The sequence below is a fragment of the Spermophilus citellus genome (genome assembly GCF_964194105.1).
Source record: "Spermophilus citellus genome assembly, chromosome: 10".
Taxonomy (NCBI): domain Eukaryota; kingdom Metazoa; phylum Chordata; class Mammalia; order Rodentia; family Sciuridae; genus Spermophilus; species Spermophilus citellus.
The window spans coordinates 113,546,938-113,568,490 of NC_138197.1; the positions used below are offsets into that span (position 1 = coordinate 113,546,938).

Genomic DNA, 21,553 nt, shown 5'->3' on the forward strand with positions numbered 1-21,553 from the left:
TAATCTCAAGAATTGCAGTTTATACAATTAAGGTAGTCACTGCTTGCTATCTTTATCCTTTGTCCCTCTTCATCAGCCTCCAGAACGTTATCAGGACTCCAATTTCTCCTGGGGGTGGGAGAATGGACTTTTAAGGAATGTTTCTAGTTACTTGCAATATGGATGCAAATAACTGGGGCTTATGTACCTAGTCTACAAACAACGTCCGTCCTGTGTGTAGTTGTGATGAAAGAGTGACACTTTGAGGAACAAATGCCTTATAAGTACTCTCAGCAAAAATTGTCAGTAGAGCTAAAGGGGCATTTGAAAATTCAGCTCAGCAACCCTCTCGTCCATGCTGAGAGGCATTCCCTTCAAAAGAATTTCCAACCAGATGGTGTTTGATATTCCTGACCTCACAGCAAGATGTGAAAGACCATGGGTTTTGAAGTTGGCGAGCTCAGACTCCTAGGTTTTTGGTTACTTCTTAGCAAATTTCATGTGGTATTATCTGTTCCACATAGTTCCCTCTTTATAGAATCTTTCATAAGCCTACATCCATATTAATTTTCCTTATCATGAGGTCTCATAATCTGGTATCTTTCCTTTGTATCAACTGTCACAGTTTTCCCTTTACTTTTAAGTCTGTAATTATTCATTAATAATTGTAATTCTGTACTGGATTACTGTGAGCTCCACCAGGCCAGGGACCAGAATCTTCATTGTACTCTTGTCCACCCCAGGCTAAGCCCATCACTGTATCTATCCCCAGATTTATCTAACAGAGTGCCTGGCACACAGTTGGCAGAGAACAAATGAAGCATTTTGCCGGCTGTCTCTGGGGCGTGGAAGTTGTTGCCCCGGGCCCAAATTTCCGCCTCGTGGCTGGGATGGCTTGTATTGTAGACCCCCAGCACCAGCTACAGCCTGAGCCCCTGCCCAGGTCTTGCCCTGCACACGCGAGCGCCGCTTGGGGCGGTGCCTCACCCCGTGACGTAATCCGGGGCGGGACTTCCGGCCGCCGAAGTTTAACAAGTCCAGGCGGGAGCCGGAAGCCGAGTGCTGAACGGGTTGCGCCTGGGCTCCCTGTTGTGCCGCTGCGGAAAGGTGAGGTCCCAGAGGTCCCGGAGTCAGCTGGTAGCCCGATCACGCGGGTCACGTCCGACCGCTTTCCTGTCGCCCGGCCGCCTTTCAACCACTTCAGAGTTGGGGCGCCAGGGACGCCCGGGTTCTGCGCGCTCCGGCCGGCCCTGCGCTCCAGGCGGTTACCCGGCCGGGGCGCGGCGGGCGGGGAAGTGGCCCGGGATTCTCGGGTCGGGGTCACGCACCTCCGCCCCCGACTGCTCCGCCTGGTCCCGAGAAGTAGCGGGTCCCGCTAGGGTAGTTTGACGGCGGCTGAAGGGGGTGCGCAGCCTCCGGAAAGTTTTGCCTCTTCCCCACAAGTCTGTCCCCCGTTTTGTAAACCTCCCTATGGTTCTTTTGGCGGGCACTGGAGTGCGTTTTACCAGTAACCCCAGGTGAGCCGTGCTCTGGCAAGTAGAGTGCGTCCTGGTGGAGGAAAGTTGGAGAAGTTTTATTCAGCTGAGTGTTGTTGACTTGTTGCGAGCAGCTGCCATCCCTAAACTGGGCCGACCTGGTGTCCGGTTTATGCCTGGTGCCCTGGCAGATCTCTTTAGATGCGACTCCCTTTGAAGAGCTGAGGTAGCGCTTCTCCCTTAAATGTGCTCAGATCCCAGAAAATGGGTGATAGGTAGGCAGATGGTCCTGTTTCCCACTTAGAGAAGAAAAAATTTAAGGATTGTCAAGGTTACCATCACCTAAGTTAGGGCAGCCCTTTAAACCCATCTTTTTCAGAACTTTGACTTCAGTAATCTACCCACTACACCACATTGCCCAACGGGCACTGGGTAGGGTTATGGTAGCTGGTTACATCTTTCAGGAGTGTTTCTAGGCTTAGAGATCACCTTTCCAGCATCTCATTGTTACTTGAGTAGGAAACCAACAGGGCAGAAGTTACATATGTTTAAAACACCAAATTGAAACACTGTATGTGTACATTTCAACAGGTGACTTCAGTGACTCTTAGTAGCACTGTTTATTTGATGAAAAGAGCATAACGAAACATGTGAGTGATCTTTCTGGTTAAAAGTGTTAGCTTTTTAATAAATATTAATTTTTTTTTTTTTTGGTCTTTGAGACTGAAAGATTCCTGTAATTCATTTTTGCCTTTAACTTGTCCTTTGAACTGGAGTATATTAGACATAAATGTGATGCTTTCCTGATGACTTTGGGACCCGTATGATATGACTATTGCTATGTGATACTTGTTCACCCTGGTACCAGGAAGGTGTTGGGAGTGTACTTCTATGCTCTTTTTCTTTCACATGTACTTTTGAGCATATTTTTTTCTTACCCATCATTCATAGTACTTGCTGTTCTTTAAGCAACTTCCTTGCCTCTGAATCCTAGACTGCCTTTGGTTGTGAGAGCACCTTGTTAGAATTATGTAGTGCATACTGTAAATAAATGAGAAAAGTGAAGGTATCATAGATCAAGAATTGGTGTAGGGATAAAGTGGCATCTCTTTTGATGGTATTACAAATTTTAGTTATTTGGAAAACTTGGGATGTCAGTATTCAGACTTGCAAGTACACAGGTTTATGGTACATTTAAAAAAAATATTAGGATATTGCTTTTAACACTTATGTATTGAGTACCTACTGTAAGCCAGGAATGTTTCAAGACTCTGATATAGGAAGGCAGACCTTATTATGAGAACAAATAAGAATTTCAGATAGTAGTAAATGCCATGAAAAAAAAAATGAAATTGGGCAATGGAATACAGAGTAAAGAAAGATAAGTGGTAAAGGACCACTTTACCACAGTGGTCAGGGAAGACCTTTCTGAAGCAGAGACACTTGAGCTGAGACCTAAATGATGAGAAGAAGACCATGGGGCAGCAAGTGAAAAGACACTGAGGTGAGAATGACCTTGTCTTGTTGTATGAGACAGGAGGCCATTTGTGTTCAGAGTCTGGTGGCCCTTGGGGAAGAGAGATAGGATAGTTACCCAGTAACCGGGTCATGTAAGGTAGGGTAAGAAGGTTGGATTTTATTGTAATTGCTATTGGGGAACAATTCGAAGGGTCAATCAAGAGTATGTGATATATATTTTAGAAAGGTCACTGCTTCTACTTTGTGGTAAGTGCTCTAGAGTAAAAAAGGACAAACAGCAGTTCATTTTTGATTAGATGTTTCATTTCAACAGGTTTTTTTCTCCCTATCCTGTTTAAATATAATGTTGTAAACTTTTTGTAGGCGCAGTCATGCAAGAAAACCTCAGATTTGCTTCATCAGGAGATGATATTAAAATATGGGATGCTTCATCCATGACACTGGTGGATAAATTCAACCCACACACATCACCACATGGAATCAGTTCATTGTGTTGGAGCAGCAATAGTATCCTTTTTTTTTTTTTTTTTTTTAAGTAACCACCTTATTGGGCTTAACAATAAGTAACAATGAAACTTTGGCATATTACACATAATGAAAAATATATTTAGTATGGCTACCATTGACTAAAATATAGTAGTTTTTAAAAATTATATATAAATGTATTTTGATTTTGTCTGTTGATTTTAGTTTTTAAAGGTTGAGTTGCAGCCTACTCATTCAAAAAATATTAGTATCTAGATATAGAACATAGAATTAATTGTGTTATCAGCAGTTTGGAATGAGTTTTTGCATCTGCATTTGACTATTTGAATCTGATTTGGAAATTAATGACAGAATTTGAAGGCAGAAACAAAGTGAGGAGGAAATAAATTGTTGAGTATCATCATCTTACTGATATTCTAATTGTATTTCTCTCCCTTTCTATGATGAAAGTAACGTTTCCCAAACAGAAGTGGTAAAATTGTATAGCTTGACTTCTTTTATTGGTGAGCTCCTAAATGTGGATAAAATGAATGAAGGAATTACACCCGTAAACTAATGTTTCTCAACCTCTCGCTATTGACATTTTGGGCCGCCTTACACATTTGTCATGGGGACTTTCTATACATTGTAGGGTGTTTAGAAGCTTTCCTGCTAACTACCCACCACATGCCAATAGCCACAATGGTGACAACCAAAAATGTCTCCAGAATTGCCAGAATCACCCCCAGTTCAGAATCACTGCTGTTAATTCTTAACACCCTTTTATGAAAATATAGAATTGGTATGCTAGGAACTATTTTTTGTGATGCCTACACTGTTTCTTAAACAACAAATTGTTTATGATCTTATTAATACCAAAGTATTAATGTTCTACTTCTTAATGAAAGAAAAATATTAAAACTTTAAAATATGACTTATCCTTGAACAAAAATATTAGAATTTTTTATGTTTAAGGCTTGTTCTTACAAGTACATAACAAATATGACAAATTTTCTTAGCTATTTAAATTTACCTCTTCATCATTTCTTGATTTTTGCATTACAGTAGTAAAATTTACTTTGGTGCTCTATTAATCAAACTCATGGTAAAGTAACTAGTTTTTGAAGGACTCTCCAATGTATAGTAGGGAAAATGTTTTGAAGAGAGAGGCAAGTAAATGAAGTGGTTGCCCTCTTTTTAGATTTTCATTATTTTCAGAGCTTATTTTTTTCGGTTATTGTGTAAGAGAAAAGAAGTAATTTTTAATAAGATTTATTATTTTTTGTTCTAGGGAATTTTACTGGGAGCTGGTATTTGCTGATATGTTTCTAAATGACATATCAACAAATTGATGTGGCCGTGAGGTTGTGTTGGTTGGCTTGGAAACTGGTTTTATTTCAGTATAGTTTTCTTGTGTGCATGAATCTGCACTGAAAGCCTTCATATATTTATTTGTCTTCCTAATGAGATTTTGATTCCTTCCATGGAGGTTGGTTATTGAAGAATAAAGAATAGTTGAACTCAGCAACTTTTGGGTCCCCATAACATAGATTCCAAAAATGGGATTAGTGCAAGGTGCCAGGGAGGTTAGTTTTCTCTTTTGGTCCTTTAATAATGTTCCTCATTTTCTCATGACTTCTAAAAATATAAGAGAACTTTGAAAAGTAACTAGCTTACCCTTTCACAGTATCTTCTTTCAGTTCTTTTTTATATTCTAAGGACAAAATTAGTGATAAACAGAGGAAGAAGCCAGGGAAAGGGAAATGATTTATTTTTCTCAGTGTTGTAGTACCTATGTAGAAATGATTTTGTTTGAATGATATTATAATATGTGGTCTAGAAAAAATCTGAATGTTATGCAGATTATCCAAAAGTAGTACAGTTAGGATTGAATGGCTAGTTAGCCATTCTCCCTTGATTCTCTGCATAGACTTTATTTGTTAAAGAGCATGGATTTAAATTGCTGATATTAAAATGTGTTATGACTCTAAAAATCTGAATTTTATTCTTGATTGTATTAGTATATTCAAAAATTTTAGTTACCTTTTTGTGTTTACTTATTACTACCCATTTATGTAAAATAAATATAATTTTAAATTAAAATAATTTAGATTATATTTAAAATAGTTAAAATTCTTCCATTACATTAATAGTTGCTATTGAACCACACTCACTTATATTTGCCAGTTAGTGTAATATTCATTCTGAATATATTTCAGACTGAAATGTTCTATCAAAAGAATTCCAGTTCTGAGAAAATATTAGTATTCATTTTTTTGTAAAATTAGGAGAGTCGCGAGGGTACTTACTTTCTGGCTTAAATTCTTACCAGAAACTGGTTTAATAAATAAGCATCTTGAGCAGTTTTTATAGATAGAAAGGCTGACTGCTATTTGCTGATGCTGCCTTTGTCATGCTCTCATTTTTGAAGGATAAAATTAGTCCTTCTGGCCTACCCCGAAAATGGAGTAGAATTTCACATGGGTTAAATAGCTTTCAAGTGATAGCAGAGCCAGAAGGGGTAGTTCTTCCTTACAGGAGTAGTAAAGAGAATTTGTAATTAGTAACTTGAGCTGATTTTGAAAGCTACTGTGTAAGCTGTATTTATGTGCTTATCTTAGTGTTTGCTTGTGTGATTGCATTCTTAAACAATAATCTAGTGCCATGGATGATCATGGATTGTTTGATGCTCCATAACTCTTCATTTAGATAACTTTCTTGTAACAGCATCTTCCAGTGGTGACAAAATAGTTGTTTCAAGTTGCAAATGTAAGCCTGTTCCGCTTTTGGAGCTTGCCGAAGGGGTAAGTTTTTGTTTGTTTTTTAACTCTTTGTTTAGAATCATAGTTCTACTTGTGTAGCAGTTGCTTATTTACTGTGGCACTTGCAACTTAAGATGAAAGTAGTTTAAAGCATTATTTTTAATCTAAACTCAATACAGTAACACTTAAAGGTGAAGTACATGTGCTTACATGTGTTTAAGATAAAATAATATTGGATCCCACAGGAGCAATTGAGGACTTGGATTGTATTAATTAATACTTGCTTTCTCTGTTTTTTTCCTCTGTAGGTAGGATCTTGTTCAAGCTTGATTTAGGACTATGTCGCACCTAAGTCACTAAGTTGACCTGACCATGTGAACCCTTATGATATAACTACTCTTACTGACCTTGGGTTCAGGACCATCAGCTAAAGACTCCCATCTGATGGTAGCCCTCTGCCAGATTTAGTTGACTAGGTGGGGGAGGGGCTGCCTGAGCTTCTCTCAATCTCCTTGAACTGATGGCTTTGTCAAAATGAACTTTAGTCCCATAGCACATGAAATGGAGCACTCACTGCATATTGTTTCTTTATCCTGTTTTATGTTAATCCCCGATTCAGAATAATATTGGCTTCCTCATTTTCCTTGAAAGCTGTTTCTTTTTAAAACAATGTAAAGTCTGAAAAAAAAGTAGTTGGTAACTTTTTTTTTAAGTTTTAAAGTTTTTGTAGTAGACCCTAAAACATTATAAATGATCATAATTTTATATACTGAGATAGGTAAGGTAGCCTACTTAGAATGAAAACATCAGAACAAAAGAATAAAAACTCTGCCAACTTAAAGAGGACAAGATTTTTAATAAGTTTTTTTTTAAAAGTTTTTAGTAAGTTTTTAATCAGCACATTGTAGCTAGAAGTATTTATGGCATAAATTGATATTTCAGTTCATATATGCAATATGCATTGACAAGCATTAATTAAGTTGGCATATTCATCACCTCAGAAAATGTATTATTTCTTTGTGTTGGTAACATTAAAAATTCTGTACTAGCTACTTTGAAATATACAATTATCAATTGTGTTCAACTTAGTTACCCTACTGTGCTATAGAACATTAGACTTTTATCAATCCTCTCCTACAGGTATCTGGTAGGACTGGCCTGAACCTCACTTCCAATGCACAATTGGAGGCTTGGGCAGAGCTAATGTCTACTAAGGGTAGAAATGGAGTTTGAGGTACTGTGCCTATTCAAATAGAATTAATTTATGTCTCATTGTCCTATATATAGATCCCTATTAAGAACCTATGAAATTTTATAAGATACCTATAAAATTGCTCAATTTAAGCTTTTACAGGTGTCCTCAATAAGGATGATGAGACATAATACGTTAAGTAAAATTGAGGCAAGAATGTCCCTGGTCAGTCAGTAGACTGCAGTCTTCAAGAGTAGGTAGAAACCATCTTTGGATCTTTGGATTTTGTCAGAGGTGGTCAGTAAGCATTTATTGAATCAGTGTCAGTGTCAATGCTGAAACAGTTTCCTCTGTTTTATTTACACACACACACACACACACACACACACACACACTCTCTCTCTCTCTCTCTCTCTCTCTCTCACACACACACACTCTCACACTCTTTTATGTATTATGCCTTAGAATCAGTGATTCTATTTTTTCTTCCTAAGCATAAACTCAACAGATGATATGTACAAGTGTGGCTCAGTTCTAAGGATTTTGTGAATATTTTAAATTAGTTGCTGTAATTCTTAGTCACCTTTCCCATGTTTAAGAAATCACATAATGCAAGTAGGTAAAAGTGAAATCATTATAGTTCTAATTTTGAATCTACTTAATTATAAAATACTTTCCAAACATTGATTCTATGGTCTTTCTTATGAGTTTCATGTAAAGTATTCATGTGTTGATAACTTGGTTTTTTTGTGGGATCCAAGTCCTATTGCTCATGGTATTTGAATCTTAAATCTTTTCTGCTAGAGAGAATAACATTCCATTCTACTTATTTCAAAATTGCCTTTAGAGTAGAACTTCTAAATTTTTTTTTTTTGCGCGCATGTGTGTGTGCGCGTTTTACTTCTTTAGAGTTGACAGAATGTTGTTAATAAAATTATAATGGGTAACGGTAGATGGGGTAGAGAGAGAAGATGGGAGGGGAAGAGGGATAGGAAGGGGATAGAAAAAAAAGAGAAAAAGAAAAAAATTATAATGGGTATTATAAGCTACTAAGTAATCTATAAATTTGACCAGCTGTAATTTTTAGATTTTTTTAAAAATTATGCCTTTTGTTGGCATGTGTCTTGAGGTTACAGGATTCCTGTAATAACCACACATTTTCTAATTATTTTGTTATTTAAGTTCATTTATTACATTAATAATATATTAACGTAAAAAGATCATCTATTAACAGGGTAAGCCAACTATAAGCGTAGGTTTTATTCTGAACCCTAAAGAATAAGTGTAATTTGGCATTCTAACATATCAGTCTTTGCTGGACATCATCTTTGTCTATTTTCTTTTTTAAAAATATTTTTTAGTTGTTGATGGATACATTTATTTTTATGTGGTGCTGAGTATCAAACCCAGTGCCTAACATATGCTAGACAAGCACTCTACCCCTGAGCTACAACCCCAACTCCTTTGTCTATTTAAAGTTTTTTTTTGGTAGTTCTTAGCAGATTGTCCTGGTTTGCAGTGACAACCCGATTCTAAATTTTATTAGTTTCTTTAGACCAAAGTAAATACCTAGAATGGTACCTATAAGAGAATTATAGCAACTGTACTAAAACACTAATGTAATGTGCATCCTGCTACACTGTTACGTTAGTTGATATTCTTGGTCAAAAACTAGAAGAAACTTTGGCTAGTCCAACTAGAGTGCGGGAACTAGACTTTCTGTACCCTCTTAAGAATCTCTTGTGCAGAAGATGTTCTTGGGATATATAGACTGTCAAGGTACAAATAGTAGATGTAGTTCTTACCTGCCATTTCTCAGATGAAACACAGGCTCAGAGACATGAGATGAGTTGCCTAAACCTATATAACTCAGCTTTGAACTTAAGTCGTGAAATACCTCTTTTGGATTTCATTTCTTTGTTTTTTTTCATGGCACCCAACTGAAGATATGGACAATTGATATAACTTCATAGTGCCTCTGTAGGTGAAATAGAAACATACATATATAATTTTGCTGTATTGCATTAGCACAGTTACTGATGGCACCTATTAGATAGGAATATTTATAGATTTTCACTGTGAGAAGAACTTGGTAACCTCTGTATTTCTTAGCCATTTACTTTATAAGTGGAGATGATCTCTAAAAAACCTGGCATTATGGTAGAAGATAGGCAATAAATTACAAGCAAAGGACACTCAGGTATTAGTGCGATGTTTTGCAAAGAACTAATGTAAGATATTGGGATAGTAATTTATACCAGGTGGCTAAGGGAGGCTTCCTGAAAAGGTAGCACTTAAGTTGAAATCTTTTGACTAGAAAAAGCCATCCAGTCAAGGTTCAGTGAACTTAGCTTTCTAGGCAAGGAGAGTAGCAGTATGAAGACTTGAGGCAAATACAGAATTGTTGTGAATTTAATAAATAAAAGTTGATATGACTGGAGAATTAGTAGATAAGGAAGAAAATGGTAGGTGATGAAGTAGACAAGACCCATATGTATAGGGCTCTGAAAGCTAGGTTAATGGGTTTGGAATTTATTCTAGGTGTGATTGGAAGCCATTGAAGATTTTTAAACAAGTAGAGAGGCATGCTTTGATTTGTATTTTTTAAAGTTCACTCTGCTTTATGGAGTTTGGTATATATGGAAGCAGGAGTAGAACTAGTGAAAATAGGATGTTGCTGTTTTCATTTGGCAATTTTTGGATTAGTGCTAGTAGTAGCTATAAATAAAGGTGTTTGGAGTTTATAGAACCTATTAATGGATTGAAGGGAGAAAGAACAAGGAATCAAGGATTGTTCAGGATTTTTATCCTGAGAAACAGAATGGATGGCATCCTTACAGAGATGAGGAAGAATGTAAAGTCAGTTTATTTTATTTTATTTTATTTTTTTTACCATACTGGGAACTTAATCTAGGTCCTCAAGCATGCTAGGCAAGTACTCTACCACTGAGCTACATCTCCAGCCCCTGAGGTCAGATTTTGATGACAGGATTAAAAATTGGGCTCTGTATGATGAGATTTGCTAGGAGATTTAGGGCTTGTATATTGACCTGTTTTTAAAAAACCAAAAAACAAACAAAAAAAAAACCCTCTCCATTTGTAATTTGTTTCTATTGTAAACTAGAAAATTCTTTAAAAACTTCACTCTTTACCATTTTCCAATCTGGGAATTGATTCTAATTTCGGATACTCTGTGGAGATGAGAGAATAGGGTGTTTTTTTTTTTTAATTTGTTTTTTATTTTTTTTATTTTTAGTTGTAGTTAAACACAATGCCTTTATTTTTTAATTTATTTTTCTTATGTGGTGCTGAGGATCAAACCCAGGGCCCTTCTTGTGCTAGATGAGTGATCTACCAGTTGAGCCACAACTCCAGCCCCTAAGACAATAGGTTTTATTAAAGGAAAATATTAAGGGCAATCTGATGGGAGGCCCAGATTTCTTGTTTCCTAAGCTTTCCCGGCTGTCACTTTTCAGTGGAAGAGACAGCTAATATGATTTCCTTGATGTTTTCTAGAAATTCTTGCAAGCTGTTGGATCCATATAAAAGATGGTGAGGGGAGAACTCTTAGTGTAACTATTACCACGGAATGCTTACTAAGTGCTGGATAAGACTTGGTACTTGTGGGGTCTGTTAAATTAACTTTTTTTTTTTTTTAAACAGCAAAATCAGATATGTGTTGATTTAAATTCCACATCTATGTATTTGGTAAGCGGAGGCTTAAATGGCACCGTTAATATTTGGGATTTAAAATCAAAAAGAGTTCATCGGTCTCTCAAGGTAAGCAATTTTCTTTTAAATCTTTACAGAAAGGGTATCACCCAATGTGTTTTAGAGTAATTATCCAAACTTTTAATCTTGAGGATAAAATTAAGATGCTTGAGAATTGAAGTGAGTTTTGTCAGGGGAAGTAAAAGTTCTGGTTAGCCAAAAAAGCTTGTCCTTTTTGCCTCCATGTATATTAGGGCACATTGCTAGCGTTTGTTTCAACTACTTCTTTGTTTGCTTTTTTTTGTTTCAACTACTTCTTTGTTTGCTTTTTTTGTTTAGCTTTTCTTCCCCTGAAACATGGTTTGTTGTTATTGGGGATTTTTTTTTTAGGTACTTTGGAAAGATAAAACTGGTTCTGGAATGATGGCAATCATTTCAGTCATCAGAGTTGAGGATTTAGCTTTTTAGTTTTGTGGTATATTAGGTTGCTGGTAATGAAATACTTACTAAAATATCTGAACATTTAAAATTATTTAAATCTATTTAAAATTATTATATTTTTGCAGTTTCAGAAAATAAAAGTATTCTTCTCAATAAACTATGATTATGATGACTTTTGTAATAATATTTACACGTTTTGTCTTTTGCTTTTTAGAAGTTGATCTTTAAAGTTACTTTTAATTTTTACTTTTAATAAAGTTTTGATGTGAAAAAATGTAATGTATATGCGTACTCACAGGAAGAACTTCCTTTAACCCGTCAATCATATACTTGTCATCTGACATCAACTCTTGCTCAAGAGTGTTTCATTTTAAGCTGGGCTCAATGGTGCATACCTTGTAATCAGCAGCTCAGGAGGTTGAGGCAGGAGGATTGCAAGTTCAAAGCCAGCCTCAGCAAAAGCGAGGCACTAAGCAATTCAATGAGACCGTCTCTAAATTAAATACAAAATAGAACTGGGGATGTGGCTCAGTGGTTATCCCATTAAATCCTGTGTACCCCCCCCCCCCCAAAAAAAAAAAGTGTTTCATCTTTATCTTCACCAACTCTCATCCCTCTACCTTCAGGTTATTTTGTAGCAGCAACTACCAGTCCTTTTTTTTTCTTTTTTTTTTTTATGTTTTAATGTCATTGAGTTAATTCTTACCAGAAAAGTGATAATATTGAAGAATGGTTTTCTCTTAGCTAAGTTGAAATATAATTCTCTTACTGCTATTTAAATACTGTCATTTGAAGTTGGTTCTTTGAAAAGAAAAACAAGATTGATAATCTCTTAGCCAAACTAACCAAAAGAAAATGGGAGAAAAACCAAATTAATAAAATTAGAGATGAAAAGAAGAAATCACCACAGACATCTTAGAAATCCAGCATATCTTTAGGGACTATTTTGAAAACTTACACTCAAATAAATTGGAAAACCTAGAAGAAATGGATACATTTCTAGACAAATATGATATGCCAAAACTGAATCAAGAGGACATAGAAATCCAATAATTTGTAATGAGATATGAGCAGTAATAAAAAGCCTTCCAACAAAGAAAAGCCTAGGACCAGATGGATTCTCAGCTGAATTCTACCAAACCTTTAAAGAAGAACAAATGCCAGCACTCCTCAAATTATTCTGAGAGAGGAACAAAGCACTTCCAGATTTGTTCTATGAAGCCAATATCACACTCATACCCAAACCAAATAAGGACACATCAAGGAAAAAAACTACAGACTGATATCTCTGATGAACTTAGATGCAAACACTTAATAAAATATTAGCAAATTGTTTTCAACAACTCATTAAGAAGATTGTACACCACGAACAAATTAGTTTTATTCCAGAGATGCAAGAAGAGTTTAATATATATGAATCAATAAATGTAATTCATCACACCAACAGAATTAAGGACAAAAATCATTTAGTGGGCTGGGGTTGTGACTCAGAGATTCAATGCAATCCACATCAAAATTCCAGTGACAGTCTTCACAGAACTAGAAAAAACAGTCCCATAATTTATTTGAAATACTAAAAGACCCAGAATAGCAAAAAAGAATTTTAAGCCAAAAAAAAATATGCTGGAGGCATCACAATACCTGACTTCAGATTATACTACAAAGCTAATAGTAACAACAGCTGCATGGAAGACACACATGGACTGGAATTGTGGCTCAGTACTAGAGCACTCGCCTAGCATGGGCAGACCTGGGTTTGATTCTCAGCAACACATAAAAATAAAGGCATTAAGTTGTGTCCATCTACACCTAAAAAATAAATATTAAAAAAAAAAAACAGACACACAGACCAGTGGTACAGAATAGAAGACACACAGAAAAACCTGCACTGAGTCAGATATCTGATTCTTGACAAAGGTGCCAAAACCATTTAACAAATGGTGCCAGGACAACTGATTATCCATATTTGGAATGAAGCTACCTTCTTATCTCTCACCCTGAACAAAAATCAACTCAAAGTGGATCAAAGACCTCAGAATTTGGGGCTGGGGATATGGGTCAAGCGGTAGCGCGCTCACCTGGCATGCGTGCGGCCGGGTTCGATCCTCAGCACCACATACAAAGATGTTGTGTCTGCCAATAACTAAAATAAATAAATAAATATTAAAAAATTCTTTTTCTCTTAAAAAAAAAAAAAAAAAACCTCAGAATTTGACCAGAAACTATGCAACTCCCAGAAGAAAACATAAAGCCCATGCTCCAGTTTTTAGGCACAGTCAACAATTTTCTCAGTAGGACCCCTAAAACTCAGGAAATAATGCCAAAAGTTAATAAATGAGATAGCGTCAAATTAAAAGGCTTCTGCAAAGGAAACGATTTGGAATGTGGATAAATAACACACTGAATGGGAGGATATCTTTTCTAGCTACTCTTCTAACAGAGGATTAATATCTAGAACATAAAAAGAGATCAAAAAACTTTACACCAAAAAAATCAAATAACCCAATTAATGGGCAAATTAATTAAACATACACTTCTCAAAAGAAGAAATATAAATGGCCAACAAATACAAGAAAAAATATTCAATATCATTCAATTACACTGAGGTTCATCTCATATCAGTTAGAATATCAGTTATCAAGAATGCAAACAATAATATATGCTAGAGAGGATGTGGAGGAAAAGGAATCCATTTACACTATTGGCGGGACTGTAAATTTTACAACCACTGTGGAAATCAGTATGGAGGTTTCTCAAAGTCTAGGCATGGAACCACCATATGCCCCAGCTATGCTACTTCTCAGTATTTTTCCTGAAGAATTAAAGTCATGTTACTATAGTGCATATCTGTGTTTCTAGGAGCACAATTCATAATAGCCAAACTATAGAACCAGCCCAGGTGTCCATCAACAGATGTTTTATATATGTTTTATTCAGCTATAAAGAAAAAATGAAATTATAGCAGTTGCAGGAAAATGGATGGAATTAGAGACCATCATAATAAGTGAAATAAGTCAAACTCAGAAGGTCAAGGATTACATGTTTTCTCTCATGGGGAAGCTAGAGTGGAAAAAGGAAAAAAGGTGGGGGTAGATCTCCTAAAAATCAAAGGGACATCAGTAGTGGAAAGGGACCAAGGGGTTGGAAGCCCAGAGGTAGGAGGGAAGTGCTGGGGGTTGATACTGACCTAATTATGTTTTTATGTGTTTGTATTAATATGTAATAACAAATCCCATCAACATATACAACTATAATGTGCCAATAAAAATTTCAAGAAAAAATAAATACTGCTCTGTGCAGTGGCATGCACCTGTAACCCTAATAGCCCAGAAGGCCACTAATCCCAGTGATTGAGGAGGTCAGGACATGAGGATCATGAGTTAAGACCCAGCCTCAGCAATTTAGCAAGACCCTATTTCAAAACAAAAAACAGAAAGGCCTGGGGATGTGGCTCAGTGGTTAAGTATCCCTGGGTTCAATCCCTGGTATCAAAAAACAAAAACAAAAAAGCCCAACAAATACTGCAAAGCAAGTAGTGTTTTCCTGTGTACAGATGGAGAAACTGAGAGAAGTTAAAGAACTTTTCCTTTGCTGAACAGTTAGCAATGGCTAACTCATTTTAGGCTGGCCTTGAGCTTATGATTCTCCTGAATAGCTGATATTTTAAGTGTGCACCATGACACTAGACTCTTAATCTTTTCTTTAAGTTTGAACTCAAGTTTTATATCTTCTTTTATATCATTTCCCATTTACTCCAGATACATTTTTCTTATTGTTTGAAATTCTTAGAGTGATTTGTTCCCTCATTCATTAAGTAGTATTTGAAGGGCAAGTGGTGATAGTGGGAAATCTTATCTTTGGCCTTTGGATCCCTCACTTATTCCTGTTGGTATAACAATTTCTGGCACTTGGGTAATGCTGAGTAAATGTTTACTGAAAGACTTATTTTTCATTGCTGAAATTAGGAAGATACCTGCCCCTTGAGAAAGTCATAGAAATTGCATTGGACTCCCATGTTCTTAATTTCCCAATTGGGAACAGTGCACAAAATGTTGGTAATTCCTTTTTTTCTTCTTGTCAGACATTTCTTTCCCCCACAGACAATTGTTTCTTTGATTTAGAAAGGTAATAAAATGTAAATTTCTGAAAATATTTGATGGATCATTTGAAAATATGTTATATATGTAATATAAGTAATAAATGTGTAATATATGTGGGATGTGTAACTACTCTTAATAGGACATTAATTATTAGGTACCACATTCAGTTTATCTTATGGCATAAAACTGTTTAAGATTATTCTGCAAATGTTGATTTTTTTTTTCATTTTCCTATTAAACATCTTCAATTTGCTATTGGGAAGTAGTCCTTATGAACTCAGTTTGTTTAAAACCCTACACTTTATTTCATCAAAGTGGATTGCCATTTGGATTTGAGAGGGAGTCTCATAGTGGGAAGAAGATAGGCTTTGGAGTTGTCCTGGAATTGAATCCTGGTTCTGTCATTTAGCTGTTATATGAGCTTGCATGGATTTATTAACCTTTGTTTGCCTCATGTACTTTATCTATAAATGGGTAAAATGACCTTGCCTTTTGGGATTTCCTAAAGATTAAATAGTAGCACATAAAGCTCCTAGCATGGGTAGGTACTCAGCGAATTTAAGCAGCTGCTGTGTGATCTCTCAGAATGTGCCTTGCTCATTGCTCATTTGTTTTTCCTCTCTTCATTTTCAATGTCTGGTTTCTTTGCTATTCCCCTGACTTGCCTCTTATCCTTTGTATTCTTCTGTGTGTATGTGGCGAGGGTAGGGAATGGGAATTTAATCCAGGGATGTTCTACCACTGTTGTATATTCCCAGCCCTTTAAATTTGAACTCAAGTTTTTTTTTTATATCTTCTGTCAACTAGTTCAGAGTAATAGCCCATTTCTTTCTTTTTTTTTTTTTTTTGTTTTGTTTTGTTTTGTTTTTGGACACTTTGCCTCTACCACTCAGCATTTGCTGTGTCATTTACATGTTAATATAAATGTTTCATCTTCTCAGTTGGTAATACTAATTAATAGTCAACTTGGAATAAATGCTATTTGTAAGTGAGAATGATTCTTTAAGGTAGGCATTTAAAAAATTACCCTTCTATACTGTCTCTTGTTTCAGAGTTCTTAGACCATTAATATATTTATGAAAGGTAAATATTGTTTCCTGGGAAGACTTGGTGTTGATTTATAATTCCTTACATATCTGAATTTTTTTTTAAACTTATTTCAGGAAAATATTAAGATAACATGACAAATGTAATGAAACTGAAAATGGGCTGTTGGATGGTATAGAACATTATGCTTACTTGGATTTCTCTCTTTCAGGATCATAAAGATGAAGTAACTTGTGTAACATACAATTGGAATGATTGCTACATTGCTTCTGGATCTCTTAGTGGTGAAATTATTTTGCATAGTGTAACCACTAATATATCTAGTACTCCTTTTGGCCATGGTAGTAACCAGGTATAGTATGGCAATATGGATTTATTCAAAATGAAGTTGATAACATAGGTTTTAAAATTATTTTACATAAGATGATGAATTTATGTTTAAAACATTTTTATATGTCTTAAATTTGTATTTAGCTTGCTTAAAACATTTCTAGATAGTTTTTGATGGTGATGTTTAAAATGTTAAAATTATTTAATACATAATAGATTAGGGTACTTACCCAAATTTGATTATGCAATTAAATAGTTGCATACTTCTAGAATATAACTGTATTTAACAAAATACAACTATCCATTAGTAGGTTAAGCCTAAATATGGATTTTAATCTTTGTATGGCATATATGTCTTATATAAGAGTATTGCATACTTCAGGCTGTCGGCTCCAAGACAGATACTTATGTTCATAAATAGCATAGATAAATTATTCAGTTGTTTGTTGCTGTGACTAAAATATCTGAGAACAACTACTTAGAGGAGGAAAAGATTATTTTGGCTTATGGTTTGAGAGATCTCAGTTTGTAGTCAGTTGACTATATTGCTGTGGGCCTGAGGTTAGGTTGAACATTGTGGCTGAAGGAAATAGTAGAGGAAAGTGGTTCAGCTCATGGCTGCCAGGAAGCAGAGAAAGAATGAGAGTTGAGTGCACAAGAGCAAGTGGATGAACCAGTGACAAAATATAATTCCCAAGGTCATGGTCCAGCCTACTTCCACCAGCCATGCCCCCTTTGCCTAGTCACCACCCAGTAATCTGTTCAAATTATTAATCCATCAAATGGATTAATTCAGTGGTTAGGTTACAGCTTTCAAAATTTGATCATTTCACCTTGGAATATACCTGCATTGCCACTTCAGGGGACATTTCACATCCAAACTGTAACAGTAGGTATGGGATAGTTGTGTTTAGGCAGAGGGGCAATGGAGTTTTAGTTTCTTTTTTCTTAAATGTGTTAAAGAATCAAAATTTATGAGAGTCACTCTTGGAAAACAGTTTATTAAACATTATTTGAATAATATTAAGTGTTTAAGGAAAACTTATTGGATATTTAAATTGTACAGAAAAAAAGATTTTTCAAGTTTCTATTAGGAATGAAGGAGATATAAACATGGTATTATGAGGTATTGATATACAATAATCTTGGATTCAGAACAGGTGAGAGAAAGCTATCTAGGAATAAAATTAGGAAAATTAAAGGGGTTAAATTAAGCTGGGTTAATTTTTGTTTTTGCTAAAGCATTATAATCTGTCCTTTTGGCAGATTTTTGATGCTGATTTAGGCTAGGATAAACTCTTCACATGTCCACATTATGGTTGGAACCGTGGCTTGTATCTCTGTTTTTATTTTGTGGTCCAGCTTCATGTATTACATGAAAAAGATGCTGGATATAATATGTGAATGTATGAATTCATTTAGAGATGGAAGAGTTGTAGTAGGCTAATGTAGAACTTTGGGAAAGGATGTTTGATAATAGAGAAAATAACAACAAGGAGAAAGGAAAGTACATAGACTTTAATATAGGACTGGTATGGGAAAAGATGAATATCGTTGTTAAGATTTGAATGCCAGACACAAGATTTGGCTTTTGTTTTGGAAGGATTTAGGGAAACTAATCAGAGTGTTTAATTGAAAATATCTGAACTAAAAAATAAGTTTTTGGAGATAATCTCATTTCCTTCATTTTATGGATGAGGATGTGATTTTTTTTTTTTTTTACAGACATGTTTCTTATAATGTTAGTATTGTCATAAAAAATTGTGTTTTGTTTTTGTGGTTGTTTTGTATGTATTTTGATAATGAAGACAAAGTCTAAGTTTAAAAATTTTGAAATTATTGTGAAAAAATTAATATGCAGTGATCAAATGTCATAGGAAATACAGTAATTTTTTTGCGTTTTTTGTATTAGAAGCATGGCAGATTTATAAAATTTGGACTGGCTTTTTAGTAGCATCAAATTAGATCAGGTACTACTATGTATATTCTTATAGTTTAGTTTTTATTGTGTGTTGGTGTAGTTTTCTTATTAAAACAAAACATAGAGGAATATTCCTAAAGATATGAGGCTTGTTTATATGTGAAAGATTTTAGCTTTTTTATTTGAGAAATAACATACATGTAATAAAGTATGTATATCTTGAGTGTACAGCTTAATGAATTTTTATGTTTACTTAAAGCTGTATAAATACTAACAAAATCAAGATACAGACCATTTGCAGCACACCAAAGACTCTCTTATGTTTTTCAGTCACTGCATCATGTTTCATAAATCATGTGCCTAGTTTCTTTTAATCATGTTTGCTTTGTTGCATGAATTAGTAGTTCACACTCTTTTAATACTGTTTGAATGGGCCTTCATTTATTTATGCAGTGCATAGTAGATGAGTGTGTCAGTTGCTTCCAGTTTTAACTATTATCAGAAAGTTACTGTTGATATTCTTGTACAAGTCTTGGTTTAGACATACGTCTTTGTTTCTCTTAAGTAAATACCCAGAAGTAGAATTGCTTGGTTGTAGAGTAGGCATATAATTTTATTTTATGTAAAATTATCCAAAAGTTTCAGGAAGAGCTTGTGCCATTTTACGCTTCTACTAGCAGTGCATATGAGATTTAGTTATTCCACAATTTTGTTAATAGTTTGTGTTGTATATCTTAAATTTTGCCACTTTGATGGTTGTGTGTGGTATATAATGTGGCTTTGATTTGCATTTCTCTATGTTGAACTCATTTTCATATATATTCCTTTGTGAACTGACTGTTGAAGACTTGTTTACTTTTGCATTGGATTATTTGAGTTTTATGCATTTATAATTTTTTACTTATTCCAGATTGTCAATTTTTGGATGTACTTTAGTCATATCCTATTTTCTTAATTTAATTGGCTCATATTAATTATACAGAGTGATGAGTTTTATTGTGGCATATTTATATAGGCATATAAATAATCTGATCAGTTTCACTCCCTAGTATCTCCCCTTACCCTCCTCTCCTCTTTCCCACTTATCTTCATCCTTGACCCCCATGGTCTCCATTTTAATCTCATGACATCCATTTTTTTTTTCTTTTTTTCCCCCCTTCTTGCTTCCACATGAGAGAAGACATACTGTACTTATTTGTCTTCTCAATCTGGCTTATTTCAGTTAACATGATCCTCTGTAGATGGATCCCTTTTCCTGCAGATGACATAATTTCAGTCTTCTTGATGGCTTGATAAAGTTCCATTGTGTGCATATACTACATTTTCTTTATCCTTTTAGCAGCAGATACCTAGGCTGGTTCTATAATTTGGCTATTGTGAATTGTGTTGTGATAAGCACGAGTATGTCTGTATTTCTAGAGTAAGCTGACTTCAGTTCTTTTGCATAAATATTGAGGAGTGGTATAAGTAGATCATGGTTCAGTGTTTAGTTTTTTAGAAACCTCCATACCAATTTCCAGAGTGGCTATATTAATTTACATTCTCAGCAAAATGTAGAAGAGTTCCTATATTCTTTTTTTAATTATTATTATTTTTTAGTTGTAGGTGGACACAGTGCCTTTATTATATTAGTATGTGATGCTGAGGATTGAACCCAGTGCCTCACACATGCTAGTGAACACTTTACCACTGAGTTACAACTCTAGCCACCGCCTCCCATCCATTCTTGACTGCATTTATTGTTATTTATGCTTGTCATTCTGACTGGAGTGAAGTGGAATCTCAATGTAGTTTTTAAGAAAAATAATTTTTTTAGTTGTAGATGGACACAATTTATTTGTTTATTTATTTATTTAATGTGGTTTGAGGCTCGAACCCAGTGCCTGACACCTGCTAGGTAAGTGCTCTACCACTGAGCTACAACCCCAGCCCCTCTATGTAGTTTTGATTTACATTTCTCTGATGGCCAAAGAAGTTGAACTTTTTCATGTAATTATTGGCCATTTCTACTCGTTCTTTTGCCAAGTGTTTAGTTCATTTGTCCATTTATTAAATGGGTTATTTGTTTTTTTGCTGTTTTTTTAGTTCTTTATATATTCTGTACATGAATCATTTGTTGGAAGAGTAGCTAGCAAAGTTTTTCTGCCATTCTGTGGGCTGTCTCTTCACTTTGTTGTTTCCTTGGCTGGGCAGAAGCTTTTTCAGTTGATGGCATCCCATTTACTGATTCTTCATCTTATTTCTTGAGCTACAGGAGTTATATTCAGGAAGTTGTTGCCTATAATTTTATTTTGAAGTGTTGACCCTACATTTCACTTCCAACACTTGTAAAGTTTCTGGTCTTACACATAGGTATTTCATACATTTTGAGTTCACTTTTGTATAGAGTAGGAGATGGGGATCTAGTTTCATTCTTCTACATATGGATATCCAGTGTTCCTAGCACCATTTGTCTAAAAGGCTGACTTCCCCAATGTGTTTTTTTGGTGTCTTTGTTAAGAATTAGATGACTATTGCTTTGTGAGTTTGTCTTTGCGTCCTCTGTTCTGTTCTGTTGATCTGTGTGTGTTCATGCCAGTACCATGCTGTTTTTGTTACTATGGCTATGCAGTATAATTTGAAATCAGGTACTGTGATACCTCCAGAATTGT

General features: G+C 35.2%; 1 protein-coding gene across 4 annotated transcripts in view; it reads left to right on the forward strand.

The window, feature by feature from the left end:
• The first annotated feature begins 731 nt into the window (after window positions 1-731).
• The window catches only part of NEDD1 (NEDD1 gamma-tubulin ring complex targeting factor), a 54,461-nt gene continuing 33,639 nt past the window's right edge, over window positions 732-21,553 (forward strand). Inside the window, exons 1-6 of one of the 4 annotated variants that reach the window (XM_081311072.1) lie at window positions 1,093-1,496; window positions 2,865-2,958; window positions 3,297-3,440; window positions 6,108-6,202; window positions 11,016-11,132; window positions 16,863-17,003. In XM_081311072.1, the coding sequence (XP_081167198.1) occupies window positions 3,305-3,440; window positions 6,108-6,202; window positions 11,016-11,132; window positions 16,863-17,003 (489 nt within the window). In that variant the 5' untranslated portion in view covers window positions 1,093-1,496; window positions 2,865-2,958; window positions 3,297-3,304. The other 3 variants (XM_081311070.1, XM_081311071.1, XM_081311073.1) reach the window with 3 other exon arrangements.